The sequence below is a fragment of the Dermochelys coriacea genome, chromosome 2 (genome assembly GCF_009764565.3).
Source record: "Dermochelys coriacea isolate rDerCor1 chromosome 2, rDerCor1.pri.v4, whole genome shotgun sequence".
NCBI lineage: Eukaryota > Metazoa > Chordata > Testudines > Dermochelyidae > Dermochelys > Dermochelys coriacea.
Window position 1 is genome coordinate 222332857 of NC_050069.1, and position 23599 is coordinate 222356455.

Below are 23599 nucleotides of genomic sequence, written 5' to 3' on the forward strand. Positions count from 1 at the left end.
GGTCGGGGGTAATAGGCACCTACATAAGAAAAAGCCTCAAATATCAGGACTGTCCCTACAAAATCGGGACATCTGGTCACGCTACTCACGCAGGGCATTGAACTGCAGCGGCGGGCGGCTTTCCACTCTCCTCAACAAAGCCCCACGCTGCTGTTTGCCCAGCTGCCCCTTGATCGGCTGTCCCTGAACCAGGGACAGGTCACCTCCCCCCGCGCGCCGCTCCCCGGCCGCCCCTCGCTGCTGGACAGCGCAGCCCGGCGTCACGTGCGCCCCTTGCCCAAGCCGGGCACGAGGAGAGCGGCGGATCACGCGCGCGCCGGCAGGGCCCCGGGGCCCCGGCCGCAGCCAATGAGCGGGCGGCGGCGGCGGCGGCGGCCGGCCTAGTGCGCAGGAGGGGCGGGGCCTGCCGCGTTGGGACGGCTGCACGGGGACCAAGCATGGCTGCCAAGGTGAGTCGGGAGCCGCTGCTGCTGCCTCCTTCCCAGGCGCGGGCCGGGCCGCCGCCGCCGTTGCTGGGGGAGCGCGCCCCCGCGGCTTGGCTGGAGGGAGGCTGCCGGATGGGGGCCTGCCCTTGGTGGAACTTCGCTGGGGTGGGCTGAGCCCCTCCCCGCCAGCCGCGGCCGCTGCCCCTCCCCCCCCCCCGTTGGCGGGGGTGTTTGGCGTGCAGGTCCCTGGCGCTGCTGGCAGGCGCTGCCGGGATGTGGGGGTTGCTCGCTGTGTTCAGGGCTCGCTGCGGGGCCTGCGCCCCGGGCCTGGGGGATTTGGCTTTAGCCACGATGGTGGCTGGCCTCTGCGTGAAGGGAGTTCAAGGGGCCTTCCTACCTGCATCCTCTTGCTTGGGAGCTGCCCGGGGGAGGGAGCGCGCCCCATCAGGGTTTGGGGTACACCACGTACAGTTATGGCACTGCACAGTCACGTTTGGCTGGGTCATACACATAGGGCAGCAGTGTTGCCCCTATTGCAGCACTTCCGCAGTTGGGGTCTTAGACTCTGACACGGGTCAGATCTGAGGGAGCCCGAAAGAACTTTGTTTTTGCCTTCATCAATTAAGTCGCCTGATTCCTTTCCCAAGCCAAATTTAGCTAGTGGCCTCACAGTGGGTGTCTGTCAAGCACAAGGGTGAGTAATTTAAAGGGACAGTGTCAGGGTTTAAAACCCCCCCATATATTTAAAAGAGATCTTTTCCCATGCTACAAATTATACATCAGATTCTCCAAATGGAAAATGATTAATATGTACGTGCAGTGGTGCTAGAACTAGGGATGCTGGCTTGGACTATTAATACCAAATACATGGTTTCCATCATCAGCACTCCCGCAATAAAAATTGTATGACTTTGGGCTTGCAAAGCTCATAGCAAGTGGCTATGTTTGGTTTTTATTAGACATAAAAACAAAATTCATGGAAATATTGCCATTCTTCATAGTTGTTTTTTTTTAATTTATTTAATAGTCCCTCCCTTCAAGGTTTGAGTCATATCTTACATAGGGGTCCCTCCAGTGAAGGCACATTAATTTGACATATGGGTCAGTGTTTTGAAGCTCCTTAGTCTTCTTTTCTGTAAACAGCTCTTGTTCATTATCATTGCTATGTAAGAAGGAATAAATGACTAGATATCTAGTCAATGCAACTAAGTCAGAACACTTACACTTCCTAAAGATTTGGGGCCTGGTCCTGCTCCCGTTGAAATCAGTGGCTAAACTTCTATACAAGAACATAAGAAAATAAATGTCAGTGCCAAAAAACCCAAAACAAACCCCCCCTCAAGCAAATCTGGCCTATACAAGTACCTTCTGCTGAAGAAACATATTTCAATAAAGTTAATCACAGAATCCGTCTGTTCAGTATGCCAGTGTGCTACTCAATAGCTCTCATTAAAGTTAGCCTGGTTGGTCTCCAACTTCATATTACCTGTTTTCATGAGCAAGATAATGTATGTGATGTGCTTTCTGAGTTGAAACTATCCTTCCTGAATTTTTATTTATCATTCATGACTTTTAGTTGTATTTATCTAGCTTTGTTTCTGTCTCTCACCAATATAACCAATTTATCAGGTTCCCCTTTACCAGTCTTTGTATCATTTAAGACTTTTCAAAGTATTCTATTCACTGAGATTAAGTTTAACCTAGATATCCTCTGCATCACATAGCAAAGATTTTTAACCTAGAAGCCTTCTGGTTACGTAATGTTCTGTATAGGGCAACATCTTAAATATATCCTAACTTGTCATAGAATTAATCATATTACTTCTATGACATATTGTTGAACAATATATTTTGCTTTCAGTTCAATTTCATAGGGCGTAGGTGCCCATAGTCCTTTGAGAAAACACTGGAAAAGTATAATCTAAACATTCAGAATACACTGAACAGGTGAGACTATATATAGTGCAATTTTAAATTACTTAAGGTTTGGCTAAGAGACACCTAATTTTTTCTTCATATTATTTAAATGGTGCTATAAATGTGCATAGTGTATTGTAGACAGGCACAGTGCCTGTCCTGCAGAGTTTACATTCTTTAGATAACCTCTGAAAAAGGCTAATGGCTGAAATATCAAGTGTATCCTGAGAGATTCAAGCGAAATAATAACTTATTATGAAATTGTGAGCTGCTGAGTTAGTTTAATATAGGGTTGTCGATTAATCGCAGTTAACTCACGTGATTAACTCAAAAATTAATCATGATTAATCACACTGTTAAACAAAAGAATACCAATTGAAATTTATAAAATATTTTTGGATATTTTTCTACATTTTCAAATATGTTGTTTCCAATTACAACACAGAGTACAAAGTGTACAGTGCTCACTTTATATTATTTTTATTACAAATATTTGCACTAAAAATGATAAAAGAAATAGTATTTTTAGTTCACCTCATACAAGTACTGTAGTGCAATCTCTTTATCATGCAAGTGTAATTTACAAATGTAGATTTTTTTTTTTGTTACATAACTGCACTCAAAACCAAAACAGTGTAAAACTTTAGAGCCTACAAGTCCACTTAGTCCTACTTCTTGTTCAGCCAAACGCTGGGACAGCATTATCTCCTGCAAATTGTAACCAAACTTGTTTGTCTGAGCAATTGGCTGAAGTAGTACTGAGTGAACTTGTAGGCTCTAAAGTTTTACATTGTTTTATTTTTGAATGCCGGGTTTTTTTGTACATAATTCTATATTTGTAAGTTCAACTTTCATGATAGAGATTGCTCTACAGTACTTGTATTACATGAATTGAAAATTATTATTGTTTTTACAGTGCAAATATTTGTAATTAAAATAAATATAAAGTGAGCACTGTACACTTTGTATTCTGTATTGTAATTGAAATCAATATATTTGAAAATGTAGAAAACATCCAACGATATTTAAATAAATGGTATTCTGTTACTGTTTAACAGCATGATTAATCGTGATTAATTTTTTGATTGCTTGCCAGCCCTAGTTTAATATTTAAGCTGCATTGTGAGACTTTGAAGTTTTCACCTTTTTAGGATGAAGTTTCCAGAGTTAAACAAACAGGGTGGATTCCCAGTCCTGACAAAGTCAGTGGCATATCTTTAAGCAATACTCTGTACTATTTACAGTAACACCTGCACTCCAGTCCTTCAAGCACATACCTGAGCAACTTTTATCAGATATAGTCCTTGAGACTAAAGTGATGTGTTTGTAGGATTGGGCCTTGGTTTGTGTTCTGATTCCTCACTGATGCATCTTAGTAATGTTTGCCTTTTTAACCTCAGCCAAACAATGGACTGGTGAGTTGAACAACTTTTTCTGCAAAGTCCTTTTCTTTGCCAGTGTCCTGCATGACTGCTTTTCTTTAATTTTTTTTTTACTGTAGCACCTCAGACTTATGAATCCCTTGGAATCTAACTTAATTGTTCCTCATTTGCTAGGTCTCAAATGTTGACATTGTAAGAAGACTTTAAGAACTCAATCCATCCAAAAATAAAACACATGTGAAAGACTGCTAAGGCTGCATAGTTAAACACTCAGATGTTAAGAAATGATAAAGTATGAGGTTGCATGTGCAACCTTAAATGTGTACTACAATATAGTTTATATTACATAGTATGACACAATTTTTATACATTTTTCACGTTCTTTATTGTATATTACTGTATGTATTCTGAGTCCATGAAAGTGGTTTTTTTTAATTAAAACAACATAGTAAAATGTTTTTGCACGAGAGATGTGTAAAAGGATAAGGTAATAGTGAACATTTACTGGAATATATAGTATGGGGGCGGTTTGTAGCTAAATTAGCATAATAGTTACATAGCACAGTCTTCAGAGAATGAGGTGGTTATGTAAAGTCTTTATTATAGTTCATGCAAAGGGCATATATGGTATTATACTGTACCTTATTTCTTAACTTCTGAGTATTGTGTAACTTCAGCATTTTCTTTTTGGGTGGAATTTCCCGGGGAAAAAGTTACATAATGTGGAACAGTTTGGCTAAAGGATTCCCCATCATACACCTTCCTGTTTTTTTTTTAAAGCACAGTTAAATTATCCACTGTGTTCAGTGAGTTCAACCTGCCTTTGCTCCAAACATTGCTACAAAGTAAACATACGCAGTACTGTTAACAAAGTGACTTATTTTTATTTCCAAAGAGACACAACTCTGTCAAATTAAAACCAATTTAATTAGGAAGTTCTAAGGCATTTCTCAAGGAGGGCTGTTTCCATGCCACATTTTAACTTTCTATCAACCTGTCATTTTGGCACTGCTGCTGTCCTGCGTAAAGTTGCAAGATCTATAATGGGAAAGGTGTATTTTTCTTATTTTGCACTCCAAAACATCTAAACTATGTTTGAATGTTTTTTGTACAAATCACACTTGAGCAGAGTCCAAATCTGAATAATTTTAATGTTTCAGAAAACATCTGGGGTTTAGAATGGAAAAACCTGCTATTTAGGCTTCAACCTTATAATTGATATGATGTTGGCAGATTACTGCATCTGCATGAAGACTTGTCCTGTTGTGGCTGGAAAAGAGCCTTAACTATTATGTTAGTTATCTCTCCTGCTATAATACTCTGCTCTCGTGCTTGCATTGTGCTAAATGTGCATACAGTTTGTGTGTATGTTTACTTGGAGTTTGTTTGTTTAACATATGATAAAAGTGATGTAGCTCAAACGAATGTTTCGCTAAACTAACTGATTCTGTCAAGTGTTTAAGCACATGCATCCTATCACTAAAGTTATGCACATGAATAAATCTTTGCAGATTTGGGGCCTGTCAGAATTAATTGATAACTGACCTCAGATGTAATGAGATGACAAATATCTTATGCTGTTAACTGATGTGAATTTAAATAAATTTAACAGTATTTGAGAGTCTTATCCAAGTTACATAAATATATTGTAACAAAAAGGAAACAAATCTGGTGTAGACTTCTGCTATGTCTTTTAAGATAGTTTTATTACCATTCAGATCTGTTTTATTTTTACTGTATTTTCAGACTGCTTGCTATTGAAGCTGATATAACAATACCTGCCATTAAAAAACCCCAAACCCCTAAATCTTAAAATATGAAAGCTAAGCTCTGCATTTCCGTTGTTTTTCACAGATTAATATATTCAGAGACCTTCCAAGAGTTGAGTTCCTCAAATTCATTTTGGTATCATCTAATTCAAATTATTTCTTTTCAGGTGCTCCTTCCATATGCTCTACAAAACAATTTGAGTATTTTCTGCACAACAGATGTAAAAACAAGGCTCCTAATCCTGCAAGGAGCACTTGCTGGGTGGATTCATTGGGGTTCCATGCAGGTTTGGGACAAGAGGCCCTGATCCTTCAAGTGACTAAGTGAGAATGCTACTGTGTCTGCATCGAGCCCCACTGAAGTCAGTGGGGCTTTGCACAGATGCAGCAGTGAGACTGTGTGCAGTCACTTGTTGGATCAGAACCTACGCCTATAACTGCTCTCTGTATCTCTTTAGATAGATATATATAGATATATATAGACTTAAAAAAAAGTTTGCTTCTTGCTACTTTTCAGTTATTTGCATCCTGACTTTTCCTGGGACCATTAAGTATCTGATAAAGGGGGACTGTCAATTAAAGTCACAATTTTGACAATTTCTTTATCATTGTGAGAACTAACATCAGAGATGACTAACTAAAAGAGGTTGGAAAAGAAACTCAATTTTTTCCCATCATTTCATACTTTTCACTCTGTGCATTTGACAGCACTTCCTGTCAAGTGATTTTCCTTTATGTAGTAAGTTTGAGGCCTAATCCTGGTGAACATGTACAGCTGGATATAATGCATATTCACATGAGTAGTCCCATTGAAGCCATGGGCTACTCACATGAAACCCCTTCTAAGGCACTATTCAGCAATGGATCCTCTTGTATGGAACTCATTACAGAATTAATGTCAAAGCCCTGGTCTATACTACACAGTCAGATTGACATAAGGCACCACCAACAGAAGGAGGGTAGTGTGGACATGAGCCACTGCAGTACATATTGCGGTGGCTGTAAGTCGATCTAACCTTTGTTGACTTGAGACTGTAGTATAGACATACCATAAGTTATAAGAACGGCCATACTGGGTCAGACCAAAGGTCCATCTAGCCCAGAATCCCGTCTTTGACTGTGGCCAATGCCAGGTGCCCCAGAGGGTATGAACAGAGCAGGTAATCATCAAGTGACCCATTCCCTTTTTCCCATTCCCAGCTTCTGGCAAACAGAGGTTAGGGACACCATCCCTGCCCATCCTGGCTAAAAGCCATTGATGGATCTATCCTCCATGAATTTATCTAGTTTTTTTTTTAACCCTGTTGGTCTTCACAACATTCTCTGGCAAAGAGTTCCACAGGTTGAATGTGCGTTGTGTGTAGAAATACTTCCTTTTGTTGGTTTTTAAAACCTGCTGCCTATTAATTTCATTTGGTGACCCCTAGTTCTTGTTTTATGAGAAGGGGTAAATAACACGTATTTATTTTCTCCACACCATTCTTGATTTTATAGATCTCTATCGTATCCCGCCTTAGTCTTCTCTTTTCCAAGCTGAAAAGTCCCAGTCTTTTTAATCTCTCCTTATACGGAAGCCGTTCCATACCCCTAATCATTTTTGTTGCCCTTTTCTGAACCTTTTCCCATTCTTCTTTTGAGATGGGGCAACCACATCTGCACACAGTATTCAAGATGGGGAAATACCATAGATTTATACAGAGGCAACATTATAATTTCTGTCTTCTTACCTATCCATTTCCTAATGATTCCCAACATTCTGTTCGCTTTTTTGACTTCCGCTGCACATTGAGTGGATGTTTTCAGAGAATTATCCACAATGACTCCACAATCTCTTTCTTGAGCGGTAACAGCTAATTTAGACCCCATCATTATATATATATATATAGTTGGGATTATGTTTTCCAATGTGCATTACTTTGCATTTATCAACATTTAATTTCATCTGCCATTTTGTTGCCCAGTCACCCAGTTTTGAGAGATCCTTTTGTAGCTCTTTGCAGTCTGTCTGAGACTTAACTGTCTTTGTATCATCTGCAAATTTTACCACCTCACTATTTACCCCTTCTTCCAGACCATTTATGAATATGTTGAATAGTACGGTCCCAGTACAGACCCTGGGGGGACACCACTATTTACCTCTCTCAATTCTGAAAACTGACCATTTATTCTTACCCTTTGTTTCCTATCTTTTAACCAGTTGCTGATCCGTGAGAGTATCTTCTCTCTTATCTAGGGTGACCATATTTTCCCAAAGGGAAAACAGGAAATCCGCGGGCTGGCCCGAAACATCATTTCCCCTCCTCCTCCCCCTCCCCCTTGTGCAGGGCCAGCCTAAGCCCTCCCTGAGGTTCCCCAGCCTCTCCATGTGTAGGCTGCCGGAGGCCACCCTTACCACTCCCTGCGTTTGGGTCAACCCGAGCCCTCCCTGCTGGGCCAGCTTGAGGTCCTCCTCCCCAATGGCGCCTAGGGCAGGCACAAGCCACCCCGCCCATGACCCCCCCCACCCTGTCCGAACACCCTTGCTGCCTGCCCGTTTGCAGGACTGGTCCTCCGAGCCTCCCCGCTGCTGCTCACCTGCGATTCCCACTGCGGCCACCTTCCCACCTGGGCGCAGGGCTGATCTGAGCCCCCAGTTCTCCTCCACCCACTGGCCCACCTGCAGGGCTGGTGGTCAAACCTCCCCTGCCTCCCCCCCGCATGCCTGTGCACAGGGCCGCCCGTGCAGGGCTGGTGTTGCCACTCACCCTGCCCCCATCACATTCCTTCATGCCCCAGTAGGGGTCCTGTGTGAAACGCTGCTCGCAGCCTGCTCTCCCAGCCAAGGGGCCAGCAAAGCCTCTCTGCCCAGAGGAGTAGGGATCCTCCTGCTAGGGCTGAGCAGGGCCCCCCATCCCCAGGGGCTTCCCCAAGCACTGGGCTGGGGGTACAGCAGGTGCACGGAGGAGGGGGGGCATGCCCTGCCCTAGCTACTCACCCTTGTGAGGCGAGAACTGACCACAAGGGTGCTTCCTGGACAGCGGGGCAGGAGCAGCAGCAGGAACGGCCAACCCCGGGCTGCTCCTGGGGATGCTCTCGCTGACCATTTCTGGCGCTGCTACCGCTGCCAATGCTGCTGCTGCTGGAGGAGGCAGCAAGGGAGACGCCGACGTGGGCGAGTGTGCCGGCGGGGTGTCCACGGCCACTTGCTGCCCCCTGCTGCTGGCTCTGTTTTGTGATCATAGAAAATACGTGACAATTTGCCTGTACTTAACAAAAAGTCGGGACACCCAGAAGAAGGCTTAAGTATGGGATTGTGCCTTTAAAAACAGGACATCTGCTCACCCTATTCTTATCCCATGACTGCTTACTTTGCTTAAGAGCCTTTGGTGAGCGACCTTGTCAAAGGCTTTCTGAAAATCTGAGTACGCTATATCCACTGGATCGCCTTTGTCCACGTGCTTGTTGATTCCCTCAGAGAATTGTAGTAGATTGGTGAGGCATGACTTCCCTTTACAAAAACCATGTTGACTCTTCCCCAGCAAATTATGTTCTGTGTGTCTGACAATTTTGTTCTTTACTATAGTTTCAAACAGTTTGCCCGGTACTGAAGTCAGGTTTACCGGCCTGTAATTGCCGCGATCACCTCTGGAGCCCTTTTTAAAAATTGGTGTCACATTAGCTATTCTCCAGTCAATTTGGTACAGAAACTGATTTAAATGATAGGTTACAGACTACAGTTAGTAGTTCTGCAGTTTCACATTGGAGTTCCTTCAGAACTCTTGGGTGAGAACCATCTGGACCTGGTGACTTACAGCTGTTTAATTTATCAATTTGTTCCAAAACCACCTCTAATGACACCTCAATCTGGGACAGTTCCTCAGATATGTCACCTAAAAAGAATGAGTCAGGTTTGGGAATCTCCCCCCCATCCTCAGCCGTGAAGACCAATGCAAAGAGTTCATTTAGTTTCTCCACAATGGCCTTATCATCCTGGAGTGCTCCTTCAGCATCTTGATCGTCCAGGGGCCCCATTGATTGTTTAGCAGGTACTTCCGATGTACTTAATTTCTTTTTTTTGCTATTACTTTTTGAGTCTTTGGTAGGTGTTCTTCAAATTCTTTTTTGGCCTTCCTAATTATATTTTTACACTTCATTTGCCAGTTTATGCTCCTTTCTATTTTCTTCACTAGGATTTAACTTCCATTTTTTAAAAGATACCTTTTTGTTTCTTTTATTTTGTTGTTTAGCCAAGGTGGCCCTTTTTTGGTTCTCTGTTTTTTAATTTGGGGTATACATTTATGTTGAGCCTCTATATGGTGTCTTTAAAAAGTTTCCCTGCAGCTTGCAGGGATTTCACTTTTGGCACTATACCTTATAATTTCTATTTAACTAACTTCCTCATTTTTGTGTAGTTCTCCTTTCTGAAATTAAATGCTACAGTGTTGGGCTGCTGAGGTGTTTTCCCCACCTCAGGGATGTTAAATTTAATTATATTATGGTCACTGTTACTAAGAAGTCCAGTTGTATTGACCTCTTGGCCCCGATCCTGTGCGCCACTTAGGACTAAAACAAAATTGCCTCTCCTCTTGTGTGTTCCAGGACTAGCTGCTCCAAGAAGTAGTCATTTAAGGTGTCAAAAAACTTTATCCCTGCATCCTGTCCTGAGGTGTCATGTACCCAGTCAATGAAATCCCCCATTATTACTGAGTTTTTTATTTTAATAGTCTCTCTAATCTCTCTGAGCATTTCAGTGTCTCTATCACCATCTTGGTCAGGTGGTTGGTAATATATCCCTACTGCTTTAAGTCCTTTCCCTTTCCCTCCCCGTAGCATTTTAAAACAGCAGTGAGAAGAGAAAAGTACATTTTTTTAAATAGGAAGATGTAAACCCACAGATATTAGCAGAGGATGCTGAGGGACATAGATAATAACGGAAATGGCTTTTAAGTAACTTTTGTAATTTGCTTATTTTCATTTTGACAGAGTCCCCATAAGACAGCACTAATGTGTAGCCTCACTTCCTGTACAACTCTTTGGAAACCTGCTATTAGAACCTGCAATTTTGTTTACTTCAATCATGTCCAATTTGTTGATGACTGAATTTTTCATGGAACTTGAAACATAAAATAAAACTACCCTGGCAAATAATTTGGTGCTGTATTTTTGAAATGCATCATAGGGGTAGCCGTGTTAGTCTGGATCTGTAAAAGTGGCAGAAAGTCCTGTGGCACCTTATAGTCTATAAGGTACCACAGGACTCTTTGCCTATTTTTGACATGTTAGTTACTGGATTATTTATATGTTGAAATGTGAACTGACTTTTGCAGCAGAAGGAATCTTTCATTTCATGTGAGTGTATGGTTAGGTTTACCTTGATTAGCCTAGCAATCTGCTGCACACTTGTCTAACAGTGCTAATCAATTTTAGTGCAACATTCATCGAAACACCGCACAGAGAAGATTGCTGCCTAAGTCCATACATGTCAGTCAGTTGGGAGAAATCTAATACCCTGCAGATGATGATGATGATGATGTTGTGGCTTTAGAAGTATAGGGAAAGGAGAGAGATAATAGTGGTCAGAGAGTAGAACCATGAATTGTGGTTATCAACCGACTTTTTTTATATTTAGCTTGGTAGCTTTTGATATAGATTTCATTTGGTGTGCAATAGGATTTTTTATCATGATACTGTTGAATGAGATGCATTAAAATATTTAGAAATCAGAAACAGATATACTGACCCAAATTAATAGAATTGGGATTGGGGTTAGTACATTTGACTTTGGGGACAATAACAGAAGTTCCTGTACAACTTGTTGTAATTTCATAGTAGATCTAATGAAATGTACGTATTATTACATGACTGCGCGCTCTCTTCAGCTCTCTATGTACATGGCGGTCTGGGATGTATAAGCCTCAAAAGACCATTTATGCTGGCTGTGCTTCTGTTTAGCGAAGGTCAATATAGTCAGTAAGGAAAAGATGAGCGCACATAATCTGCTTGGATGTTGGGAGTGTGTGTAGATGAACAGCTTCATTTCTCTTTCCTTTCTCTCCTTACCAGTTGATATTACTGCATTTGAGCTGTAATAACATCCCTTGAGTGGCTCCAGGGCTGAATTGCTGGAGCAAGTTGTTCGTTTAGGGTTTTTGTGTGTGTTTTTTAGAAACAAAGTTAGGTGGAGGAGCCTCCTACACCCCCAAACATGAGCTGAGGGAGGGAGAGGGCCACAGTAGAATGACAGAATCATAGGGCTGGAAGGGACCTTGAGAGGTCTTCTAGTCCAGTCCATGGCACTCATGGAAGGCCTAAGTTTTATGTAGACCATCCCTGACGAGTGTTTGTCTAACCTGCTCTTAAAAAGCTCCAATAATGGAGATTCCACAGCCTCCCTAGGCAATTTATTCCAGTGCTTACCCACCCTGACAGTTAGGAAGTTTTTCCTAATATCCAACCTAAACCATCCTTTCTGCAATTCTAAGCCCATTGCTTCTTGTCCTATCCTCAGAGGTTAAGGAGAATAATTTTTCTCCTTTCTTCTTGTAACAACTTTTGATGTACTTGAAAACTGTTATGTCCCCTCTTAGCCTTCTCTTCTTCAGACTAAACAAACCCAATTTTTTTAGTCTTCCCTCATATGTCACGTTTTCTAGACCTTTCATCATTTTTGTTGCTCTTTTCTGGACTTTCTCCAGTGTGTCCACATCTTCCTGAAATGTGGCTCCCAGAACTGGATACAATACTCCAGTTGAGGCCTAATCAGTGTAGAGTAGAGCTGAAGAATTACTTCTCGTGTCTTTTTTACAATGGTCCTGCTAATATATCCCAGAATGATGTTTGCTGTTCTTGCAATAGTGTTTCACTGATGCATTCTTAGCTTGCGATCCACTATGACCCCCAGATCCCTTTCTGCAGTACTCCTTCCTAGGCAGTCATTTTCCCATTTTTGTATGTGTGCAACTGATGGTTCCTTCCTAAGTGGAGTACTTTGCATTTGTCATAATTGAATTTCATCCCGTTTACTTCAGACCATTTCTCCAGTTTGTCTAGATCATTTTGAATTTTAATCCCATCCACCAAAGCCCTTGCAACCCCTCCCTACTTGATATCGTCCGCAAACTTTGTAAGTGTACTCTCTATGCCATTATATAAATTATTGATGAAGTTATAGAACAGGACCAGACCCAGAACTGATCCCCGCGGGACCTCACTCAATATGCCCTTCCAGCTTGACTGTGAGCCACTCAGAACTACTTTCTGAGAACGGTTTTCCAACTAGTTTTGCACCCACCGTATAGTAGCTCCATGTAGGTTGTATTTCCCTAGTTTGTTTTATGGGAAGGTCATGCGAGACAGTGTCCGAGGCCTTACTGAAGTCAAGATATACCACATCTACCACTTCCCCTATCCACAAGGCTTGTTACCCTGTCAAAGAAAGCTATTAAGTTGGTTTGACATGATTTGTTCTTGACAGTCCACAGTGACTGTTAATTACTTTATCATCTTTTAGGTGTTTGCAAACTGCTTGATTACTGGTCTGTATCTCCATATATAATATTAGGGGCTGGAAGAGTTTTGTTCACCACTAAGAGAGGGATGGTCTCAAGTAGCCATGTAAGGAGAAAAACTTTGGGCCACAACTAAAGGAGATTCCTTCTCCCTTGAAATAGGAAGCAACATCTGGGAGGATCGGAGCTTCCATGGTTTCCCAGCTATGGCAGTTTCAGGCTAGATGAGTACTTGGGTGGATGGGACATTACACAAAGTAAAACTATTTCCCCATGTTTATTCCCCCTCTCCCCACACTGTTCCTCAGACATTCTTGTCAACTGCTGGAAATGGCCCACCTTGATTATCACTACAAAAGGTTACCCCTCCCCCACTCTCCTGCTGGTAATAGCTCACCTTAAGTGATCACTCTTGTCACAGTGTGTATGGTAACACCCATTATTTCATGTTCTCTATGTATATAAATCTCCCCAATGCATTTTCCACTGAATGCATCTGATGAAGTGAGCTGTAGCTCACGAAAGCTTATGCTCAAATAAATTTGTTAGTCTCTAAGGTGCCACAAGTACTCCTTTTCTTTTTGCGAATACAGGCTAACACGGCTGATATTTTGAAACTTACTTTAGGCTGGTAATTCATTCATTGTTTCTACTTTTGTAACATGTGTCAGTTGCATTTTAAATGCAGTGTGATTGCTGTTTAAATGCAGTCTGAGTTTTGAAACTCAGGTGTCGTATGCAAAGATTTACTCAGTCATCTGAATTTTCACTCTAACAAGCTGCGCTGCTGCAGCGTATGATTGCCCTGCTTATATTGAAGTCTGGTTCTGCTCAGGACAATAACACATTCTTTGTCAATACGTCTGCTGCCTGTGCAGTTTGCGTGTTTATCTGATGACTTTTGGTACAAAAATAAGCTTGTTACTCCTTTTATTTTTTTCCTTGTTGACCATGCCAGTGCAGCTGAGAGAGAGAGAGAGATTCTATTCCTTCCTGAGCGTCATCAACAGAGCTTACTGATTTCTAATCAGCTCCCCGTTGATGGCAATGGGCTTGCCCACATGTCACTGACAGCCTAATTTGGATTTAGCTTTTTTATTATTGGTGATGTGCAAAGAGAAAAGAGCATAGTGTGGACTTAGAATAACATCTGTATTTGTAAACTCAGTATATTTGCCAGGGAAGTCATTGGCATATCCCCACAATGCAATTTTTAGTCACTTTTCTACACTTTAAAAGGTGCAAAGAGCAAGGATAGAGTTTAGATTTGAAGGGAGCGGAGTTCTTCCCACAAAATAAGCTCCATCCACATAAGATGTTACTCTCAGTAAATTGTGCTGATGTTCAAAATATCACTGTGCATGCACTCTCGGCTCCTCTGGGTTGGCTTCCCTTCAGTGGTACTCATAAGTCCTGCTGAGCTCTTTGAGCTTGGTGCAGCCTGGGAGTTCATGTATCTGGGCACTGCCAGTCCCCTCATGCTTGGCTCCTCAACTGGTGGGGAAAAAGTTGCCATTTTCTCCCAGATTTGCTCACTGGTGGTGTCAGAATGACCTGTCACTCTCAGAAGATTTTGCAGATCCTCGTAATATGGGTGTCTCTCTCCTCTGTTGGATGCTTTGATGAGAAGTGAGTTAATATTGTTGATAGTTAAAAGTATTATCATGGGTGTTTGACTTAACCCATATTGAGATCACAGAAACTTGTAATGGTTTTAAGGCTATGTCAGCCACCATAATGACGAGATGTATTGCTTTTAAAAATGGGAAAGCTTATATTCTGCAGAACAAGGCAGTGGCATGAAAGAGATACTGACTGCGTTACTGCACGCTGGCTGTATCAGAATCCTAGGCAGGGACCTCTTTTATTCATAAATATAGAATATACTTTTTTGCTAATGACAGATTTCAGAGTAGCAGCCGTGTTAGTCTGTATTCGCAAAAAGAAAAGGAGAACTTGTGGCACCTTAGAGACTAACAAATTTATTTGAGCATAAGCTTTCGTGAGCTACAGCATCCGAAGAAGTGAGCTGTAGCTCACGAAAGCTTATGCTCAAATAAATTTGTTAGTCTCTAAGGTGCCACAAGTACTCCTCTTTTTTTTTTTTTTGCTAATGTGTCCTAGATGCTTTACAGACAATAAACAAATATGCTGCTCCTGCCCTAAATAGCTTGCAGTCTATGTTTTAGACTGGATCTGAAGTACTGGTGACAAACGGTAAAGTGGGGATGTGGCTAGGAAGGTAAGCGTTGAAGGATCTTTAATTCTTTGTGACCGAAGCAAAGGTTATTTCGAAGCAGAACAGAATTAAACTGACGTATAAGGTCATATGTCAGCTTTGAGGTAAGTTGTTGGGCCGATTTAGAAGTACAATTTTTTTTTTTAACTTATGATCTCTTGATTGGTTTTATTGAGGTAACATATGAATTGTACATTCAGAACTTGCCTATTCTGCTTCTGTTCAGGACACAAATAGTAAGAAAATAGAAAATAATACATTCCAAAGCTATAGTTAAAATCTAGTTTAAGAAAATTCTCATTAGTAAATTTGGTAGCACCTGTGTTTAGCAAGGCACATAGGCATTTAGAGGCTATTTTCATAATTATTGGGGCCTATTGTTACTACCAGAAAGCAAAAATTATTGATGCTTTATTATAGCTAAGTCATGTGCTTGATAATCAAGACAATTAATGAGAAATCAAAAACAGCAACCCTCATCCCACATGGAAAATACTGTTAAATGTCTAGGTGACCAGTTTTTAGACACTTTTTTATAAATAGAAAGTGACTTTGTTTTAGTTGTCAGTTTATCACTATCTAATGATTGTTCTTGGGAATTAATTATTCTAACTTTTGAGTTGAATGAGAAAGTAAAAACTTAAATTAGTTGCCAATGAAGTAGAGTCAAAGTCTGAATTAGAATTTGAAACTCATGTTTGAATATTACTTAGGATTTTTCACATTTACTGTTTAATTTTGTCACAATAGGACACTTTAGTAAAAGAGTACACTCATATGTGAAGCATTTATTCTATCTGGGTTCTTGTGTGCTTTCAGGAATAGACAGGTTGGATTTATATTTATTTCAGAGATGACCTCTATTATGGTGCAAGTTGCATGTCCGTTAGCCAGCATAGGTAAATTTAAGTTGGTGTACAATACAGTCTGATAGGATGGAAAATTGGGCTTGTAGCTGGAGGGCAACCAACAGGAGAGTTTAAGAAGGTCAGGCAGAGGGAAAGTAAGGGCCACACACCTTTTTATTATTAAATATTTACACTATCTTATGTAGGGGTTGTATATACCACTATTTACATCACCTCTGAGTTTGGTAAAATGGTATCTCTTGGTTGAACACATTCTAACTCTGTAAACTACCATTTAGAATGTGTTAGTTATATATCTGATAAATGCATTTTGTGGACTTTACATGGTAGATAGATGCACAAGTGCTTTATTATAACTGAAGCAAATACTCACCAGCAACCACACACCACACAACAGAACCACTAACCCAGGAACCTATCCTTGCAACAAAGCCCGTTGCCAACTCTGTCCACATATCTATTCAGGGGATACCATCATAGGGCCTAATCACATCAGCCACACTATCAGAGGCTCGTTCACCTGCGCATCTACCAATGTGATATATGCCATCATGTGCCAGCAATGCCCCTCTGCCTTGTACATTGGCCAAACTGGACAGTCTCTACGTAAAAGAATGAATGGACACAAATCAGACGTCAAGAATTATAACATTCAAAAACCAGTTGGAGAACACTTCAATCTCTCTGGTCACTCGATCACAGACCTAAGAGTGGCTATACTTCAACAAAAAAGCTTCAAAAACAGACTCCAACGAGAGACTGCTGAATTGGAATTAATTTGCAAACTGGATACAATTAATTTAGGCTTGAATAGAGACTGGGAATGGATGAGTCATTACACAAAGTAAAACTATTTCCCCATGGTATTTCTCCCTCCCACCCCACCCCCCACTGTTCCTCTGATATTCTTAGGTTTCAGAGTAGCAGCCGTGTTAGTCTGTATTCGCAAAAAGAAAAGGAGTACTTGTGGCACCTTAGAGACTAACAAATTTATTAGAGCATAAGCTTTCGTGAGCTACAGCTCACTTCATCGGATGCATCCGATGAAGTGAGCTGTAGCTCACGAAAGCTTATGCTCTAATAAATTTGTTAGTCTCTAAGGTGCCACAAGTACTCCTTTTCTTTTTATTATAGCTAAGTCATCTGAGTTCATCTGGGGTGGGAGCTGAGGATCTGACTTACAGTTCTCAAATTAGGGGAGAGAATTGCTAACATTGCCCTACCTTCAAACACTTGGGTCATATCCAAATCTGAAAATGCCTTTCTTCCTCCCACTGCAGTTGATGCAGATATTTGCCGATGCTAACAGTGTAGCTCTTCTTTTCCCCCAAATTCTTCCTACTTTCTTCATATTTGCCACAACTTTATGACCAATTTCTCAAACTTCTATATTCATATGACTTTATTTATTCTTTCCAGTGATGGTTGGTATTATCTGATAGAGTGGGTAAAAGTGACATATAAAGGTTTGTTTGGAGTCAATATACAATACAGATAAAGATCATAGTGTGTTTCTGACAGTGCCTATCCTTGTTTTCTCAGGTGAGACTTCCACTGAATTTTTCCTAGATTCTCCAACATTTGTCAGCTTCTCAGTGTTTGCAGTTCAAGTTTGTGAGACTTTCTCTACTTTTTTTGTCATGATGTTTACTCATCTGAAGGAGCTTTGATCATTTGGCTGGGGGCAGACACTGTATTAAGGATGACCCTGTGCTAAGTGGTCATCATCGAGTATATAGGAGGAGGAGCCTGTGTGACCTTTCTTAGCTGCTGGTGCTGCTTTAACTTTCCAGCCAATTCAATCAGCAGAGCTGGTTTTGTCTACAGGGCATGCATTTTCCTTGGTAGCCAATAAAGGAATGCTTAGTGGGTGGGCTAGTAAATACTCTTCTCCTGGGGGAAATTGTGGTGTGAGGTTGCCAGCTGCTACTACAGCATTAAGCCATCAAAGTAAAAAGTCAATGTATAGAAGAAGGAAAAAGCGACCACTAGTTTGAGCCCTTAATGAATATTTAATCAAAGTGTAATAGTTTTGGTGCAGTGGGTATATTTTTGGAATGGTTTGTTTATTAAAAAAAATGTATGACACATACTTCATCATAAGCCTTTTAAACTAGCCTGCCCATCAAAATGATTATGACCCCAAGGGTCTAAAATCCATGTGTTACCTCAGTTTGGAGTTCTGTGCACAAATGTATGGCAGTATATAGCATAGCCCAAAGGCGTACTTCTAAACACAGCTGCAGGCCATTTATTATTATTGTCACTGTTTTTATTCTGTCTAAGACGTGACCCATTTGTGCACTTACCGGTTACGTCATTGCTGAGACCTTTGAGCCATGCTGTTTAATTATTTTAGGCTTTAATTCTGTAGTTAGCAGGTATTAAGTTTGTATCTTATTTTTACACAACTCATGTAGTAGGAACTTTCATATGTGGCACTGTATGAAAAGCCATTAGAAAAAGATGCTCACATGTAAGAATATTTTGGTTGATTCAGACTGTATGATGGGCTGGGGATTAGAATCATCTTAGTTAAATCTTTACATATCTAGGTGAACACAATTTTGAATAATTTCACATTTCCGTTAAAATAGATTTTGGTTTTTTTTTTTGGATCATCAACCTCAAGTCAGCCTTCCTCCTTTCTGTCAATTGATTTTTATAATTCAGCCTTCCATTGTGTGTTGTCAGTCTAGATGGAAGCTGCTTTATGGAGATAACAAATTGGTCCCATGTTGATGCTGCTCATGTGTTATTTCAAAAATAAGAAAAATATGGGAACATTAAGTCTTTTAAGTCCATTTTTGCTACTTACACATCTTAGTCAAGGTATGTGGATTGTTTATCAACAAAGTGGATGCTATAGAGCAGTGATACTCAACCTTTTCCATATTGTGACCTTATATTCCAAGGTGATGTTTTGGGATGCACTTTCTATCTAGCCATACAGAAAATATGGGTGATCATGACCTCCTGAGCTCTGTTTGCATTCCTCTATGGGGGTTTATTAGCTGAGTACTCCATGCTTTGGATAATCATATATAATTAAATGTGAAGGTAATTCAACCAAGCATGAAAGCATTTATCTGACTAAATCTAATAAAGTGGGGGTTTAATATTTTCCTATTCAGTGTGAGGTGTACAGGTTAGGAAAAGAAATACTAAATTTGCTATTTTTCTTGTGTAGAAAAAAACTAATCAACTGAAAATAAGAATGAGGAAAACACACCAAAAATTCTGAAAAGTGTGCTGTTTTGCCCTCTAATTTTTCTATTTTATACAGCATGCATGTAGTTCCTCAGTTTCCTTATACCTCCACAAGTCTGGAGTGCAAAGTACTCCATATGAGGCTGTCACCAATGAAAGTTAGATGCAGGAAAAAAGATAAATAGTTTTCTCGTTGAAACTCTGTGGTCTGTGGAAATCTTGAGCCACAGGTGCTTGTCTGATCATCTTGTATATTAAGTACATCAAAGAGCTGGATTAAATTATTAGAAGGAAGCTTTTACTGGAATTTTATTGCATTTTTAAAAATGGGTGTCAAAAAGGGAGTAGTTTGATTGGCTAGCATCAGTATGCTAGTATGGGATGATAGATGCACAGATCAGAACTTCCTTGAGATCACAGTCATGATGTCAGTGTCCAAGGAACAAAATAGAAGAACTTTTGTTTCATGAGATTTAAAAGAAAAGAAAAACAAACAAACCCAAACCCAGTTGCACTAGAATTTCTCTAGGATCTCAAGCCATTCATTGTCCACTAAACCAACACCCGAGGTTTTGTGTTGAGCAGCGGTGCCTCCACAGCAAATAAAAATGGAAATAACTGTTCTCAGTAAATTAAAAATGGTTTAATTCTGCTTTCCTCATTCTTAACTACTAAAGATATTGGTATGAAAACAAGTTCCAAAGGATTTTTCTTCTCCTGCTTCTTTATTCCCCAATTTAAAACAAAATGCTCAGTTTACCACAGTTTCCGTAGGAACTAGGTGATGTCATAAAAATATTGAGAACCAAGCATTAAAAGTAAATTATTGTTTTAACAAAGAGGTTGTGTTTTATGCAAATATACCAAAAAAAATAAAATAAAATCTCAACCTACAGGGGAGAAAAAGAGCTATAAACAGAATTGTTTCTAAGTAGATTTTTTTTTTAAAAAAATTATTTTCCAAAGCTTTCCTGAGTGGAAATTCCTTAACTACTGTTGACCAGTCTTTTAGATTTTCTGCGGAGTCTGGAAAGTTATAATTTACTCTTCCATAGCTTTGATTGTCACTGGTCTTGCATCCTGTCAGCTCAGAGATTGTTGCCAGTTAGTCAAGTTGTACCCCGAGGGGTGAGGCTGGGCACCTCCCTCATCCCCACCATCCCTCTTTGGCTGTAGGTGTTGCTGTAGCATTGGTTTGGAGTGCAGAATGTAATCTTCTGGTTATAAGTCTTAGGGAGGCTGCTCCCCCCCTTCAAGGCCTGACCGCAGTCCCAGAGAAAAAAAGGCAAACAAAATACTCCTGGAACTCACAGAACAGTCCAGGCTCACCCCACTGTTCCTCACAAGGCAACTGATAAATAGGCTCTGGAGGAGCTGGGTTCTTAACCTCCTGAGTGTCTGAGAGGCCCAGGCTGAGCACGCTGGGCTCTAGTGAGGGTCCAGGTGGCAGAGACTCTTCAACAGCTATCTGGGTAAGCAGCCCCTGCTCTGTGGCACTAGGAAGCTCTGTTCTTTAGCTCTCCCACCCTCCACTAAGCTTGGATTCTTCCTTTTAAGGAGTACCTCTCCAGGTGCAACATACCTCACACGTGTGCCAGCTTAATTATGCTCAGAGGAGCTCTTTAACCTGTATCTGACCAGTATAGGACCACGTCCTTTACATCACTAACTCCCCTTGATGCGGTCTCTGAAGTCCCTGCCAGTTTATTTTATTTTTCTGCTTGAGACTGCAAGCTATTTCCAAGCACTCTCCCAGACTTTCTCTCCTGCCCGCCCATTGTGATGTGAAGGTCATGTACACATATTAGTCACACACATACCAATCTGATATTATTTAAGCATTAAGAATACAGCTAGTGTTAGTACCTGAGGTCTGAACAATTAAAAAGAAAATCTAACACCCCACCTTGCCCCACCCCCTTATGTTGTAGTTGTCTTGTTTCTTGCGTGGTGGGGAAACAATTTAAACTTGCAGCTGAAATTTACACTTGGGCTCAAATTCAGTACCATGAGACCCACAATCTGCATGCACAAGAGCACGCTTGCACAGCTACCTTTCAGCATGGAGTTACTGTGATTGCAGATGCAAATGTGTTCTTTCGACCAGTGTTTTTCAAACTTTTTTTCTGTTGACACAGTTGAAGAAAATTGTTGATATCCGTGACCCAACGGAGCTGGGAATGAGGGGCTTGGGGTGTGGGAGGGGCTCAGGGCTGGGGCAGAGGGTTAGGGTGCAGGGGTGGGGCCGGTGATAAGAGGGTTGGGGTGCACAAGGGGGCTCTGGGTTTTGGCAGGGGCTCAGGGCTGGGGCAGGGGGTTGGGAGGCAGGAGGGGGTCAGGGTCTGGGCTGGGGCCAGGGATGAGGAGTTTGGGATTCAGGAAGGGGCTCTGGGTTTGGGGTGGTTCTCAATGTTGGGGCAGGGGATTGGGGCTCAGGCTTACCTTGGGCAGCTCCAAGTCAGCGGCACCGCGGGGTGCTAAGGCAGGCTTCCTGCTGTCCTGGAAGTGGCCAGCAGCAGGTCTGGCTCCTAGTGGAGGCGCGCAGGCAACCCCCTCTTCCCCCCCCCAGCTCCCATTGGCTGGAACAGGCCAATGGGAGTGCAGAGCCAGTGCTTGGGGCAGGGGCAGCGTGTGGGGCCCTGTGGCCCCCCGCCTAGGAGCCGGACCTGCTGCTGGCCACTTCCGGGGCGCAACATGGTGTCAGAACATGTAGGGATTAGCCTGCCTTAGCCGGGCAGCACCACCGACTGGACTTTTAACGGCCCGGTTGACGGTGCTGACCAGAGCCACCGCAACCCAATGCCTAACATGCTGTGACCCAGTACTGGATTGCGACCCACAGTTAGAAAACCACCGCTTTAGACCTCTAACTACCGCACCTTTTCTAACTGCATATGCAAGTGAAACTCTGCCCAATGGAAATGTAGTCTTCAAGAATTAAAAGTGATGGTGCTGAAATAGTTATAAAAAATCCCTATTCAAGTCTCTACTTCTTTTTTTATATGTTTCTAGACCCTCTATTGGGAAAGCACAGTTCTTCTGTCAGCATTAAGGAAAGGCTTCTGACTCCAAGATTTAGGATTTTCTTTTATTCCTACCATTTATAATGCACAGTAACATTGTTACTTGTGTGTGATGTTGTCTGCTTCCATTATGCAGTTGTCTTTTGTTCTTTCTAAGATCATAGAAATGGATTCGTGCATACATATGGATTCATGCCCACTCACACACCCTCCCCAGTTCTGAGCTACTGAGGTGTGTAGCATTTTGAATAGACTTGAATAGACAGATTTGATTTTAAATAGGATCTTTAAAAGTGAATCTTTTTGTGCTCAATCAAAAAAGAAAACATAACACTGAAACAAAAAACATCACCTGTCAGTTATTCCTACGTAATTCCTGTCACACAATTATTAGTTGAGACATTAATGTATAGGAATTTTCTCTCTAGTCCATTTACTTCTACTGCTTATTTCATGACTATGATGTCACATATAAAGAATTATGACAGTTATTCTCACAACAGTTTGATGTAGATGACCTTTCTGTCTCCTGTATAGGTATTGCATGCTTATCATTATGGTATTTTGAGTGTTTGAATTTTAATGTTATAATCAGAGTGATTTGTTGGTAAATTTAAATTGGCTCATTTTTAATTGTAATCCCTTGTAAACATATTTACCTCTTGTCCTATATTTCTACCCACCCCAAGATCCTTATTCCACAGGGCTGCTCCTATATGAGGAGATGTCTAAATATCTTGTTGCTAGGTTATTGAGTCCCAGTATTGCAACTTAGCTCCCCTGTATAGTGGAGTTTGGAAAAGTGTTAACAAGTTATGTCATAGAAACAATTTTTATACTTTGAACAGTCTTTGATTCTTCAGCATTGTTTCTGTCCAACCTGCATTACAGCCATTTTGGTTACAAGTTTCACTGCAATGAGGCAGATACATATGGCAGCATTTCTGCATGGCTATCACATAGTGTTGCATTGTTGCTGCGCAAGGGTTTTGAGTGGTTCCCATGTTGCATGGTATTCTTAGAGTCTGTGTTCAGGTACCACAGTTCCTTGTCAAATTAGTAAAACTGCTGAAAATTTCTGAGTTTACCCTGAATCACCGAATAGAGGACAATTGTCACTCTTTTACATTTGGAATAGGGTCTGTTCTGCTCACTAGTGGGAGTATGTACTGTAGTGCCATTGACCTGGACTACTGATGATGATGATTTTATAATGGTTTGGTTTCCAAATTCCAAATGAGGATAGCAGTTGAGCCTATAGCTGAAGTTTGACCACAC

The 23599-nt window shown here is 41.3% G+C and overlaps 1 protein-coding gene across 2 annotated transcripts in view; it reads left to right on the forward strand.

Annotated features, from left to right (window-relative positions):
* Nucleotides 1-338: 338 nt before the first annotated feature.
* Nucleotides 339-23599, forward strand: part of SLC25A13 (solute carrier family 25 member 13) — a 139572-nt gene continuing 116311 nt past the window's right edge. Inside the window, exons 1-2 of one of the 2 annotated variants that reach the window (XM_038391674.2) lie at nucleotides 398-449; nucleotides 3743-3757. In XM_038391674.2, the coding sequence (XP_038247602.1) occupies nucleotides 438-449; nucleotides 3743-3757 (27 nt within the window). In that variant the 5' untranslated portion in view covers nucleotides 398-437. Of the gene's footprint in view, nucleotides 450-3742; nucleotides 3758-23599 lie in introns of both variants that reach the window. The other variant, XM_038391675.2, reaches the window with a different exon arrangement.